This window comes from Anguilla anguilla, chromosome 5, assembly GCF_013347855.1.
Source record: "Anguilla anguilla isolate fAngAng1 chromosome 5, fAngAng1.pri, whole genome shotgun sequence".
Classification (NCBI taxonomy): domain Eukaryota; kingdom Metazoa; phylum Chordata; class Actinopteri; order Anguilliformes; family Anguillidae; genus Anguilla; species Anguilla anguilla.
Window position 1 is genome coordinate 49,255,120 of NC_049205.1, and position 13,236 is coordinate 49,268,355.

At 43.0% G+C, this 13,236-nt stretch overlaps 1 protein-coding gene across 3 annotated transcripts; it reads right to left on the reverse strand.

The window, feature by feature from the left end:
* Positions 1–33: 33 nt before the first annotated feature.
* On the reverse strand, positions 34–12,205 carry LOC118227879 (kinesin-like protein kif7). Of its 3 annotated transcripts, none has more exons than XM_035418876.1 (8): positions 12,068–12,205; positions 6,229–6,490; positions 4,061–4,263; positions 3,120–3,317; positions 1,826–2,041; positions 929–1,135; positions 593–751; positions 34–169 (listed from the first exon to the last, which is right to left on the reverse strand). In XM_035418876.1, the coding sequence occupies exons 3-7, from the start codon at positions 4,244–4,246 to the stop codon at positions 677–679; spliced, it is 882 nt and encodes a 293-aa protein (XP_035274767.1). In that variant the 5' UTR covers positions 4,247–4,263; positions 6,229–6,490; positions 12,068–12,205; the 3' UTR covers positions 34–169; positions 593–676. The 3 variants fall into 3 exon arrangements, with proteins under 3 accessions (XP_035274767.1, XP_035274766.1, XP_035274765.1); XM_035418875.1 differs by lacking the exon at positions 12,068–12,205 and adding an exon at positions 9,586–10,067; XM_035418874.1 differs by lacking the exons at positions 6,229–6,490; positions 12,068–12,205 and adding an exon at positions 9,586–10,068.
* Between the last annotated feature and the right edge of the window lie 1,031 nt (positions 12,206–13,236).

The window sequence follows — 13,236 nt, forward strand, 5'->3', positions numbered from 1 at the left end:
AGCGCCTCCAGGAGGGCGGCGCGCACCAGTTCGCGCAGCTCCTCCGGGGACCTGGCCGCCCGCTCCGCCCTCTCCGCCTCCGCCGCGCGCTTCCCCACGCCGTCCTCGGGCCCTCTGGCCTGCGTTCGCTCAGTGCCGCCCCCCGCTCCTCTGCCCTCGCAGGTCAGCGCTGTGAAGGGGAGGGGGGGGGCATGTTAATTCACCTGTGCAAAATCTGCATGGTGCCCCCGCGTTCATGCCGAAGGGCTGTGATTTCACTCATGCATCATAATTAACGTTACAGCACTTTCACCTCAATCACATACCAAGAAAATCAACATCAGCCAGTGTTACCAGACAGTCCCTGACATGGAAACCAGAAAGAATAAGAAATTTGGGAAGGCCAGGGAATGCCAGGAGAAGATCAGTAACAGAGATGGAAGAACTGGAATCATCATGGACAGAACTGGAGAAACCGGCCAAAAACAGTATAATGGAAAAGGTTCAATACGTGACCTATTCTGCCCACGTAGCAACAGGGGTTCAGTAAGGAAGTCTTTCCCTATGGTGTGGACATGAATTTGCATAATTCTTAAAGGAAAAGGTCCTCCACCTTTCTGTTCCGTGGACTGGCTGGCCTGAGCGCACAGTTCCCTCAGTTTATTGCTCAGCTCCTGGTTGGCCCACTTGCAGTGGCTCAGCTCCTTGCCCAGGTTGTGGATCCAGCCCTCGTACTGCCGCTGCCTACCGGCCAGACCCTCGTCCATTTGTTCTGACAAATGAGACATAAACCCAATCGCTTAGAACGGGCACACACACACTCGCACCCGCACGCACAAGCGTATACGCACACATGGACACACACACGAACATCAGAGGAAGGTTTGCATTTGATTGGCTCGCTGAAGGTCGCCGGCGGTAACGAGAGGTGCCGCGGCGGTGGGCTGACCTTATCAAAGTACTTGCAGAGCAGGGCACGGGTCTCGGACGCGGACAGGTAGCTGAGCTTGGCCATCAGGTTCATCTCCCACTGGGACAGCATGCTGGCCGAGGCGCGCAGCTGCCTCTGCCTCTGCGTGATGGCCTCGTTCTTGTACTCGATGGCCGCGTCCAGGGCCTCGATGGCCTCGTCCAGCTGGAACAGCGTGCGCTCCTCCTGGGGAGGGGAGAACAGAGGCCCCGTCAGCACAGTTAGCACGCTAGCGTGTGCCAATCTGATAATAGCACCAACGGAGATGCACGTTGTCCATTAACCCCTCCGAGCAAGCCTCCTAGTTGCCGGCGTCCTGAGTTTGCTGAACACAGACACACGGTGCTCCTGTAACCAAACTATGGAAACAATGTGTTGATGAGACGTGACGAGACAACTATGCAAAAATCTGTATTCTGTCATAGCAACAAGATAAGGGCAACAATAGCCTGAACGTATGTCAATACAGCAGTGAAAAACGCTGCTCTTTCAATAGCGGAATAAACAAGAGGAATTCTTATGCAATATTGGTATGTGCGCATTGGTCACAATAGACAACTGTTAGCCCTTGCTAATAATGATCTGCACACTTGTATTGGGGGCTGGCTAATAGCTGTTAGCGTATGGCCATTGTTAGCGTAGTGGCTCATAGTGGGCTTCTTTGTTGGAATTCATACTGCTCACAATGAAACCGAGGGTCTTTCAAGAGACGCTATTCTCTAATGCGGGCATTTCACATGCTGCAGTGTAAGCTTTCATAGGCTCAGTTAGGTGTTGTGTTTGATGTGTCGGTTTACCGTGTAGCTGTGGACAAAGCCACAAACACAACCCTGAAGAGGCAGCGGAGTCAGCGGCGGCCCCGGCTCCCCGGCTCACCTCGGGGGACAGCAGGCTGCCCTGCCGCAGCTTGTCGTCCAGCTCGGCCCGCTGCTTGAGGAGCAGGTCCTTCTCCTGCCGCAGGTTGGAGATCTCCTGGCGCAGCTGCTGCGAGTCCTGCGCGCTGGAGCTGCGCAGCTGCCCGTTCCGCTCGCTCAGCTCCCGCTCCAGCGACTCGATGCGCCCCGTCAGCACCAGCAGGTCTTTGTTCAGGGCCTGTGGGGGTGGGGTGGGGAAGGGGGGGGGGTTGGGTGTGAGGAGGAGAGGTGATTTTCACACGGTTATAGAGAAGGTGAGGACTGTTGACCCGCTCAGCGCTCGTGAACCATGCGATTGACGTAGCGAGGTGAGGATATTGATTCCTGTGAGTGATCAAGTAAGTCACAGGCTCCTGTGAGGAGAGACTCTCGCTCCTTTGTCTGAAACCATAACGAGTGGATGAATGTGGAGCCGACTCAAAGCCTTTGTGTGTGCTTAAGTGTATGTGAATGTGCTAGAGAGTGTGTGTTTGTGCATGCGTGTACACAAATATGTGTGGATATTATCTTTTTACAGGAATGGAAACAGTACTCCTAACGCACAGCAAATCCACACACTCCGAGGTTCATCAGAAGCTGTTTCGTGTGCTAAGTCGAGTCAAACCTGGAATGGCTCAAAAACTGCAATGAAATGGGAAGGCCACTGCCATCCCTGCATTACAGTGTTCACACTTTACACATGCCGTGACTAATACAGGCTGTGCAGCCAGTTTCAGGTCAAGAACAAGGCTTAGTGTCTGACAGGCTGGACACTGCAGTGCATGTCTGAAACAAGGCTTAGTGTCTGACAGGCTGGACACTGCAGTGCGTGTCTGAAACAAGGCTTAGTGTCTGACAGGCTGGACACTGCAGTGCGTGTCTGAAACAAGGCTTAGTGTCTGACAGGCTGGACACTGCAGTGCGTGTCTGAAACAAGGCTTAGTGTCTGACAGGCTGGACACTGCAGTGCGTGTCTGAAACAAGGCTTTGTGTCTGACAGGTTGGACAGTGTCACGCAGCTCCTGGGCTCAGGGAGCAGAACGGAACTCAGGGAGCTGAATGGAGCTCAGGGAGCAGAACGGAACTCAGGGAGCTGAAGGGAGCTGAACGGAGCTGGTCATTGGACTGCTACAAAACACAGGTTCGATAAGGTACAATACTCATTTAGTACAGCTGGACAGGCACTTTTAGGCACTTTTTTGGGGCAGGTGGCAGGAGAGTGTGAGTGTGGCGTGGTGGCGGCCCGGCAGTGGCCCGCTGGCGGCGGCGGCGCTCACCTTGACGCGGTGCTTGCCCCTCTGCATCTCGCTCTCCAGCCGGCGCTTCTGCTGGCTCTCCTGGCGGAGGCGGCGCTGGAGCAGGTCCTGCTGCTGCCGCATGCTCTGCACGTTCCTCTCCAGCTCCAGCACCCGCCGCTCGCTCTGTACCGACAGCGAGGCCAGCTGCGCCGTGTCCCGCTGCTTCTGCTTCAGCACCTGCGGGGGCGGGGCCAGAGTCGCACGCGCTCAGTCCGGGACGCCACGAGCGCGACCCGCTTCCCTGCTGGAGGGAGTTTCCTGGCTACGCGTGCGTGACGTTTCGCATTCGCTCAGTGTGGACAGAACACCGTGTGACCTAATCTTCCAGGCATCCATCCCCTCATGGCTCCTGAGCTGCTCACTTAGCGAAGGTGCCCACCATGAGCGCAGGCTGGCGCTATGCCAGTCTACATTCTGGCAGCCTCATTAGCCAACTATCGCTGGACACCTGCAGGGATGGATCTGGTGCGTCTGTTAGCCAGGGTCCCCGCTGCTCCGAACAACATTTCACACACCCACAGGCTACCAGTTATTTGGCAAGACTTGCCAGCATTGCATGGCCTGTGGCTTGGTAAATAAAGAGTATTGTATAGCCAGTGGAACGGTAAATAAAGAGTACTGTACAGCCTGTGGCATGGTAAATAAAGAGTATTGTATAGCCGGTGGCATAGTAAATACTGAGTATTGTACAGCCTGTGGTGAGGTAAATAAAAAGTACCGTATAGCTGGTGGAATGGTAAATACTGAGTATTGTACAGCCTGTGGTGGGGCAAATAACCACTGGCTCGAGGGCATGTGCTTTGGGAGAGTCCACAAAGCAAGAGCCACGGAGGTTACCTGTAAAACGGCTGCAGTTCTGCTACATCGCTCAGCACATCAGCGGTGCTCACGGTGGTGTTTCTCTGTGGCCGTCTCCTTACCTGCACTTTGCTCTGCGCAGCCGCGATCTTCCTGCGGCACTCCTGCGCCTTGGAGCGCTCGGCCGGGTCGCGGGGCTCCTGCACCTCCAGGTCCTGCAGCTGCCGCTGCGCCTCCAGCAGCTCCGCCCGCGCCTGCTCCGCCTCCCCCTCCAGCGCAGAGATCTTCCGGCTGTACTGCTTGTTCATGGCCTGGGCGTCCTTCCCTGTAGACACAGCACAACACGGCGATTCATAACACGTAATTACCAGCATTAAATGTACACCATTAAATATACTGGATTTTCAGCATTAGGATGCAAAACATTAAACAGACTGGATTTTCAGAACTAGAATGGAAACCATTAAATACACTGGATTTTAAGCATTAGAATGAAAACTGTTAATTGCACTGGATTTTCAGCACAGTGCAAACATATAAATACACCGGCTTCATGGAGCCAGAATACTGTGCCACCCAGTTACCTTTCACACAGAATGAGAGACATTTATGAGGAACTGAAATGGCAGAAATAAAAAAAGTTTTGCTTGACATCCATCACAAGCAAAGCACCATGGGATTACTGACTCTCAGACTCCAAAGTCTTCCCTTTTGAATGACTGGTTTCAGTAACAGTCAACACCACTTCAATAAGGGACACTTGAAGCCTAAGAGTCTGCAATCCCATAGTGCATTGCTCCATAGAACTGGTAAACAAAGACCGCAGACTTTCTAAACTCAAATAATAAAACTATTTTTCAAATGGGAACCAAATCTCGGGATTAACGCTGAAAATTTGGATTAGTACCGCTTTTTCAAATTGAGTTCTATCAGTGCGATTAGCGCTAACGCTCACACTCGGTCTGATACTTCACGTATTATAGTCTACGCATACTTATAGGAATACACGTGTATGCATGTATGTTTTTTATGTATATATGTTAAGTCTATTGCCGTTTACACTTAGCCTATATTAATGTATGTCCAATCATGTTTTTATACTAGTTCTTCTCGACTTTGGATGACTTATATATTTATATATAAGGACACATAATCTTGAAGAAACACAGTTAAATATTCCTCTGACAGCGGGTGGGGCTAGGAATTTCATGTCAAAAAATAAATCACAACAAAACAACCGTAGAACAACTATGTTTACTATTACCATAGTAAACATACCAATTAGCGGTACTACAGTTAACATTATTTCATTCGGAAGTATTGGCAGACAGCGCGTTGGAAAGAAGCGAAAGAGCCAGTAGGTTACTTGGCACAGGAGGCGATCTGATTAATATTCAGCACCATGTTTTGGAGAGATCTGAATGGACAGCTCCCAATGTGGTCAATCTGTGGAGATTATGAGACCAGAAATAATGCACCAATCCCACTCTACTGTACTGATACACAACTAGCCTCTGAACACATAGGCACCCTAGCAGCACAGTTACATGCAAACACGTTGTACATTTGTGCGTACTGAGAATTGGAAAGGTTGTCAGCTGTCGCAGTTTCCGAACTCGAATAACTGGCGTGATCAGAATGGGCCACTACACCTAAATCAACTTTAGATAATTACAGATCAATTATAAATCAGATATTCACTTTAGAATACAATATGCTCTGAGAATACGAATACAACCCGCACGTTTCACTGATGTACGCACATTTTCAAATCTGTGTGGAAATCGCTGAAATAAAAAAATGTTATTGTACAAAAATATTAAAGCCTATAAAGTATCTTATGATTTAGTAACATCATCACTTTTCACCATAAATATGGCACACATTTTCATGTTCCACATTTATGTCAAATCATTTTAAAAGAAAAGAATACTGTGGCCTCCAAGCTAAAGAAAATACTTCCAGTGCTGTGCACGTTTGGACGTTAAGGATGTGCCCTTGTAAAATCCCACCCACACTCTTTTCAAAACCACCCCTTAATTTCTGCTCCACTTCACTTTCAACAAAGATACTCGGCTGGGCACAAAAGAAACTGCCAAAATCCATGAAAAGTGATCAAATTATGAAGAACTTGACCTTCTAGAGGGGCAAGCCGAGCCTTCATTTAAAACAAAGCTCCATATTCGTATATACGTATATACATACATATATATATATGCGAATATATATATATATATGTATATATATACATATATATATAATCACAAAATTACGTGATTACGGAACTTACCTCTAGCTGTTGCTTTATAGCACACATAACCGCATGCTTACTGTCCGTATTTTCATGATGTTTTTTTTTTTTTACATTTCTCTCCATGGTCTGTTCTTCCGTTCGCTTTGAAGTAGGTAGGTTTAGAAGTCATTTCTACTTTCGGTTATCTAGCTTTATGACGGCTGATTAACACTTATACAGCTAGATAACCAAAGATAGCAACCGACTCCCTCTCCATTTGAATTAACAGAGGATGTGAACCGCAGACTGAACCCTCCACCTGTCGTCAAAAAAATGAAGAGAAAGGATAACAAATATTTAGGATTTGTTAAATGTTGAATGAATTACTTCCAACTCCAAGGTGTGCATCCGCTGCTCTTTGTACTAAGAAGTTTGAAAAGTGGGCCTTTAGTCTATAGAGCAGAGCGTTTTACTGAGCAAGAGTCATACCGGGGAGCTTATTTGCATGCAGAGCATGTGCCAGGGTATCTCGGGGGCTGGGAAAGGGCTCTCTCTCTGTCAACGTCCATTCTCATTGAAATAAACCCACGCCCGGTGACATCACCACACAAATGCCCAAAACAAGCCCCGCATTCAAATCAGAATTCACTTCCCGCCTTTTCAGTTCTTTGAGTTATCTCACATTAACATACTTTAGGCTACTTCAAAATCTGAATCCAATGATTCTGAGATTTAAAAATAAATAAATAAATAAAAAATAAAAAAAATACAGACAGACCTAAAACAAAAAAAGTATACACGGCCCTTATCATTCTTCACGTTTCTAATACTGCGATTTGCCTAAGCCAAATGATTACGCTTACACTATAGGCCAGGCTTCAACGTATCAACTGTCAACTAAACGGGCTTTCGAACATTGAACTAAAAAGTAAAAACAATTAAAAAAACACAGCACAATAAACACGAAACAGCACAGACCTGGATGTCTTATAGTAGCTGGGAATTAAAACTACCCATTTACTCAATCATGTTGAAGCATGGTGCACTTCTATTTTCTGCCTGTGCAGCTAATGCAGTCACGTGTTCAGACCTCGTTCAGGTTTCACACTAAACAACCAAGCACATTATCAAATTGAAAATTTCAAAGGGCCATCCCATACCAGTACGAGAATATTAAAATCTCATGGCAATTTTTGTCTACAATATAATATGCCACTACAACCAATATAAATGAATTAGTGTGTAGTATTAATAAAATGGCATCCTGCAATTTTAATGACCTCATAACTATCAGACATATCACCAATTTATATTTGTGTACTGGAAAATATTTGCTGGTGTAATCTGCACAAATAAAGACATTTGTGTTCATTACATTTAAACCAGTGACAGCACAGGTTTGAACTCCTAGGAAGCCTAACCTGTAGTGTGTCCTACGAAGGCTTTTCCCAAGTGAATGTATGTGCATTTCTGTGCTCCAAATAATAATAATAATGATATTAATAATAATAATAATAATAATAAAATTGCTTCTAAATTATATTTGATTAATTTGGTGTTATGAATCTCAAACGAAGGCAACCTATATGTGCTATTGCTGTTTTATTGAAATTCTTCTTCTTCTTCTTCATTATTATTATTATTATTAGTAGCAGTAATATTGCTGTTGCTTTTAATGATACTATTAATTATTATATATTTTCACTCTTTTGAATCAAGGTAGAAGTGTAATACTACATCTTTATGACTGAAAATGAATATTAAATAGTAAAAATGTAATATTCTTCAACTTTTATTTATGCATAGTCCGTTTAAGTCCCACAGAGCTTCACTGCCGATAGAATATATTAATCACATCAAAAGGGAAATTAATTACCAAAAATACAGAAAATTCTTGTTTGGAAGATTTTAATAAGCCACTTCGAAATGCCAATCTAGAATAACTTCATACATTTGTTTAGTTTTGCCTAACCCCCTGATGAACCCACGTTTCCCTTTCACATTACGTATGACGTCATGCTGTTTAATTAAGATAAGTTACATTTAGCCAACCTGAATTAGCCTATGCATTACAAGGTCACAGACCTTCATTGGTTGTGTAAGAGGTGTTAGTTTTAGCATCGCATCCTGATATGCAGTTGTATTCACTGATAGGTTATGCAATTAAAATGTTTAATTTTCAAAAGTTTGCTGAAAGTAATCAGAGGATGACCGAGAAACAGACCGTATCCCATATTACGAGCAGGTCTGTATTTCTCCTGAAAATCTTGAAGCATTACCACAGTGAATGACAGAGTTGGTCAACATTAGTTAGTCCAGTATTTTCATCTCATTCCTGCCTAAATTTTCTGTTTTAGCCAAGAATTCAAGTGCGTATGAGTACGTCGTGATGAAATTTAGTGTTCATATCTCATATAGGCTATGTGTCATCTCATTGTTGGATGGCAATAGATGTCGATGGCGTCTCATCTGTGCTATTCAATTGCATGTATGTTTCATTTGTATAAAACAACTCGTACGTCTAATTGTCAAAGAGCAGATACACAAATTCATGCAGTTCTTACTCAATAAGGAACGTGCTTTATTGTTAGATAAAATGCCTTCATTCTTGAACTGTCTGGCAAACAAATATTTATAATGAAAGCTCTGTGACTGACTGAAAATTCTGTAAGCTATTGCAAAGCTATTTAAAACAGTCTAATTTAATACATATTTTATGAATAGATTACTGAGAAGTAACTGGATTGAGGCATCCTAACATTCAACTGAACTTTGAAACATCATAAACGTTAAGTTTTATACCAAAGACGTGGACGAGAAGATCTCTTCTGGTCTAATTCTTAAATACTTATTTCTTTCATATGAGGCATATATTTATTTACGTCAATAGTGGATTCTGTACAAAAACGACAAAAGCATCTCCCACGGGGTTCTTTGGGACTGTACACGCTTCACTTCTCCTATTAGAAGTGTTTGGGGAAGTGATTAACATTCCTTTTCTCTTCAGTTCTTGGACTTGACCGTGGAATTGAGACTCCGACAAAGCAGACGGAATATAGAATGGAAAGACCGCGAGCTATTGAGCGTGGCCTTCGCTACTGCTTCGGGGTCAACTAAGAGCTATGGTCGAGAGCACCACGAACAGGGCCAGTGATTTGCAGACATGAAAGGTTTCGCATAACGGCAATGGTTTATTTTTGTACTAGCTTATTTACAAAATACGTATAGCGTCATATATGTCATAAACTTTGCAAGACAACTAAATTCCATTGACCTATTTCTAAACAAACTCTAAATGTAGGCTATACCATAATTTGGCAAGCGACATTCTGTAGGCAATAGATAGGTGCGTGTGTAGCCTACTGCACACAAACACGTCAAAATTATATCAGTCAGCAAATAAAAGGTCCTTACTTTTCATTTTGAGGAAAAGCGTATTCCTTATTGTCATCCAAAAGACACGAAGCAGTCATCCGTGCTCGGATAATTATAAAAGATTCCAGTGTGGTAAACACTGACATCGTTGGAAATGTGTTCAAATGCTCCAAATCAATCTGGGGAAATCTGAAATGAGCACCAAACCAATTTCAGGAACGTTTTCGGCGACAACACACGGGCAAGGCAAGGCAATGATTTTTTAAGGTGATGTTAGTTGTCATTCCTGCAACGTCTGTGTCCAGTGGTCCATGTTTTACAAGCATTTTATTTCCAAGATGGGGAAATCTTGCTTTTAAGAGCTGCTCCTGTACTTCTGTAATCAGAAATTCTGTTTTCTCATAAGCCATCTCTTGTTCTGTCACCTTAGCGCTACTTTCAACATATCTTCCCTGATCACGTTTTCGTTGTCTTTCTCTTGGTCCATCCGTCACTTTCGCTATCCTCCAAGCCTCTAGTTTCTCTCCAAGAGCTTCCTCTGACAGCTCTCGCCTGCAGTGACGTCATTTTAGCAGCAGGCTCCTGAGTGACCAATCACAGGCACGTGGGGGGAGAAAATAGTTGCGCGTGTGTATATGTTTGTGTGCGCGCGCTTTCGTGTGTATGCTTGGTGTGTGGCGTGTCCGTGTGCGCGCGTGCGTGGAAGATGGCAAACCAACAAGAATGAGTCTCCGTACCTCATTCATTTACAAGCACATTAATTAACACGCGGACATCGTCATTAATAGGTCATTGCACAACATATATAGCCCAGCCTACCAATGGCATTAAAATCAAGCTATACTAGGCCTAATTTAAAATGTTGTTGGTCAGATAACATTCGTGTAGTCTTTTGGAACACCAAAGCACACTAATAATTTTAGAAGGCTTAATACCGGAAAATAAACGATACAGACAAAGCTCCTTATTCCATGTTCTTTTGTAAATATACATGATTTAATGATCAAGACCTCATTTTACCAGATAATTATGCCAGTTCTGGACTATATAAAACAAAGGTATGCAGTTCACCAAGAAAGAACCATTGTCTTAAATCATATTCTAGCTCAAAATGTGTAGGCCTGGGTGAAGCTCTCTCTCTCTCTCTCTCTCTCTCTCTCTCTCTCTCTCTCTCCCCTCTTCTCTCTCTCTTACACACACACACACGCGCGCACACATGGCGTGGAAACCATCTACTTAAACGGTGTGTGTATTTTGCAGAACTTAAAAGATTTTCACGCACGTACATGAATTTCAGAAATTAATTTTATGTCGCTGAGTTTAACTGATAACGACAAACCAAATATTACAAGGGACATTTGAAATAGCTGATGGAACGCAGAGTGAAGGAAGATACAGCCGCAAAAAAGACACTCTTTAATATTTTAATTTAAAAATAGTTGGACTGAAGGTGGCTGGGGTGACGAACGATTGAAAATTGCTAGCACGCAGATCTATTCGTCGAAATGTTTTACAATAGCATATCAAGTGAACTCTGTAGAAAATCAAGATTCGGCATATGTTTTCTTCTGAAAAGCTGGTCTCTCGTCAGTAACATCTTTCGATTCCTGGACGAATAAACCAACCGGTAGAGGTTCATTAATACTTTCATATAACAGTTAGTATAAGGCTGAACCGCGTGTGTGTGCGCTCTAGAGAAATACTTCAAAACCTCTAATCACATTTGATTTCTTTACTGAATGCACTGTATCTTACAGACCATTTAACAAACTCAGCTGATTTATGTTGCTATCAAGAATTAAAATATGTGCATGCCGCATGCGATTTGTTCGTTTCCTTTTACATTTTCTACCGTTTATTTGACCCCTATAACAGCAATAATGAATTCCCGGCTTCCAGACTTTGGGGTGTTCTTGAGAATGGTTCCCCACGTTTCCTATTGAATTACATCTGCTCCATTGACGCTGAAATAAAGACGCCAAGCCAACTTTCAGCCTCAACATTTCTCACCAAGCTCTAAAGGAAAAAAACGTGTCTTTCACTGTTTGTCTTTATTCCTCAATACTGTCACACAGTCAACGAACGTGTCCTGAAATTTAAGTACATTCAAATTCTTGGTTCGGGTCACAGTGAAGCACCGTTCGTTCACTTGAAGCAACAAGGCGCATTGTTGCGCCCTTTTGCAATAAACTTGAGGCTGCAAGGTTACACTTCGAGTTATTGTGAAACAATCCTTTCCAAGGAAAAATTAAAAATTAAAAGGTTAAAATGGACTATTCTTTGCAATTGCTAAATGTGCAGTTTTATATGGCAATATGGCATTAGGATACTGCCACTCAGTTGATTTCTTTAGTTTACAAATTACCAGACTCATAAAAAGAGTTCGCACGAACATTTTTAACAGTTATAAAAATTACTGTCCTTACATTTTTGGAGACGAAATTGCCGTGTTTGTCACTAATAACAGCACCCCAATCAAGTATTTGAAAATTCATATAATTATCATAAACCAGTAACTTACCAGGACAAACGACGTTCGTTAGAATTTCCAATACTGTAAATCAAACAGATTTGTCCCACTGATATTTCACCCCTCGTTTATGTATTTCTGCTCTCTCCACACTCCCACCCTTAACAGCTAAGTAGCCTATCTGGGGTTAATGGTAGAGGTCCTTCTCTAGAAAAACCCAGTGGTCTTTGAGGATGATCTAGTATGAGAATTACAAGGAGGTTTCGTTTACGGGGAAAAGGCCTATGAGATGTGGCGTTTGGACATAACTGCCCACGTAGGACGATACGTCACCTACAAAACGCGCTTTAACCTCCCCCATAAAATGAAAACCTTGGCGTGTCTCACATTAGTAAACTCAGATGAATGATTTTGCATCGATGACCCCAATCTATAAGTTTCATATTCAGTTTTGATGTCATCAACCTTTGCCAATGTCACGCTTTTGAATCTTTTCATTTATTTATTATTATTATTGTACTTTGTTCATGTTATAGTTGATTAAGCATATAAAACGATTGACTGATCACAATGCATTTCATTATTTAGCTCGTGACTAAAATTTGGTTAAATAGCCTACTTCCACGTAACATGTAATTTCATTGAACATTAGGACTGATGGCTTGAATTCAGACAGTAGAATTTAATTTTTCATTTACGTAGCACCATTTCAACAAGCTTGAATATTTCAAAAATAAAGTTTTTTGGCTTATGGCTTATAACACACGCACGCACGCACGCGCGCGCGCACACACACACACACACACAAGCGCACATCTTTCTATAGCATTTTACAGTTATCAACGTAAGTATTCACATTTTAATGAGATATGCATTTTGTTTAGACAGGTATTATGTGATCATGCTATTATAATTTCGACTAAATGATGATGTATGCTTCCAATACGTGCGTGCCCCCACCCAAGCACGCACGCGCACTCCTCAGTAGACGAAATATTTAGAGTTAGGAAAAATGTAGCTAAAAAGAGCAGCGGCCATTTCATCGACAATGGGACCGTTGTTTTTAATTACAAAAACAATTATTATTATTATTATTATTATTAGTATTATTATTAACAGTGTCAATAATAATAATAACAATAATACGTTTCCTTTTATTTTTAATAATTGTTGTGGTAGCACTAAGTAACTAAAGTTAATGAAATAAAAAAAAATCAAGT

What these genes read in the sequence shown, in the direction of transcription:
- LOC118227879 (XM_035418874.1), bottom strand. Translation starts at nt 9,622, where the DNA reads ATGACAATAAGGAATACGCTTTTCCTCAAAATGAAAA. An exon ending in CTGCGCAGAGCAAAGTGCAG is followed by an intron (nt 3,318 to 4,060) that starts GTAAGGAGACGG and finishes CCGCCCCCGCAG; the next exon opens with GTGCTGAAGCAGAAGCAGCG. An exon ending in GGGGCAAGCACCGCGTCAAG is followed by an intron (nt 2,042 to 3,119) that starts GTGAGCGCCGCC and finishes CCACCCCCACAG; the next exon opens with GCCCTGAACAAAGACCTGCT.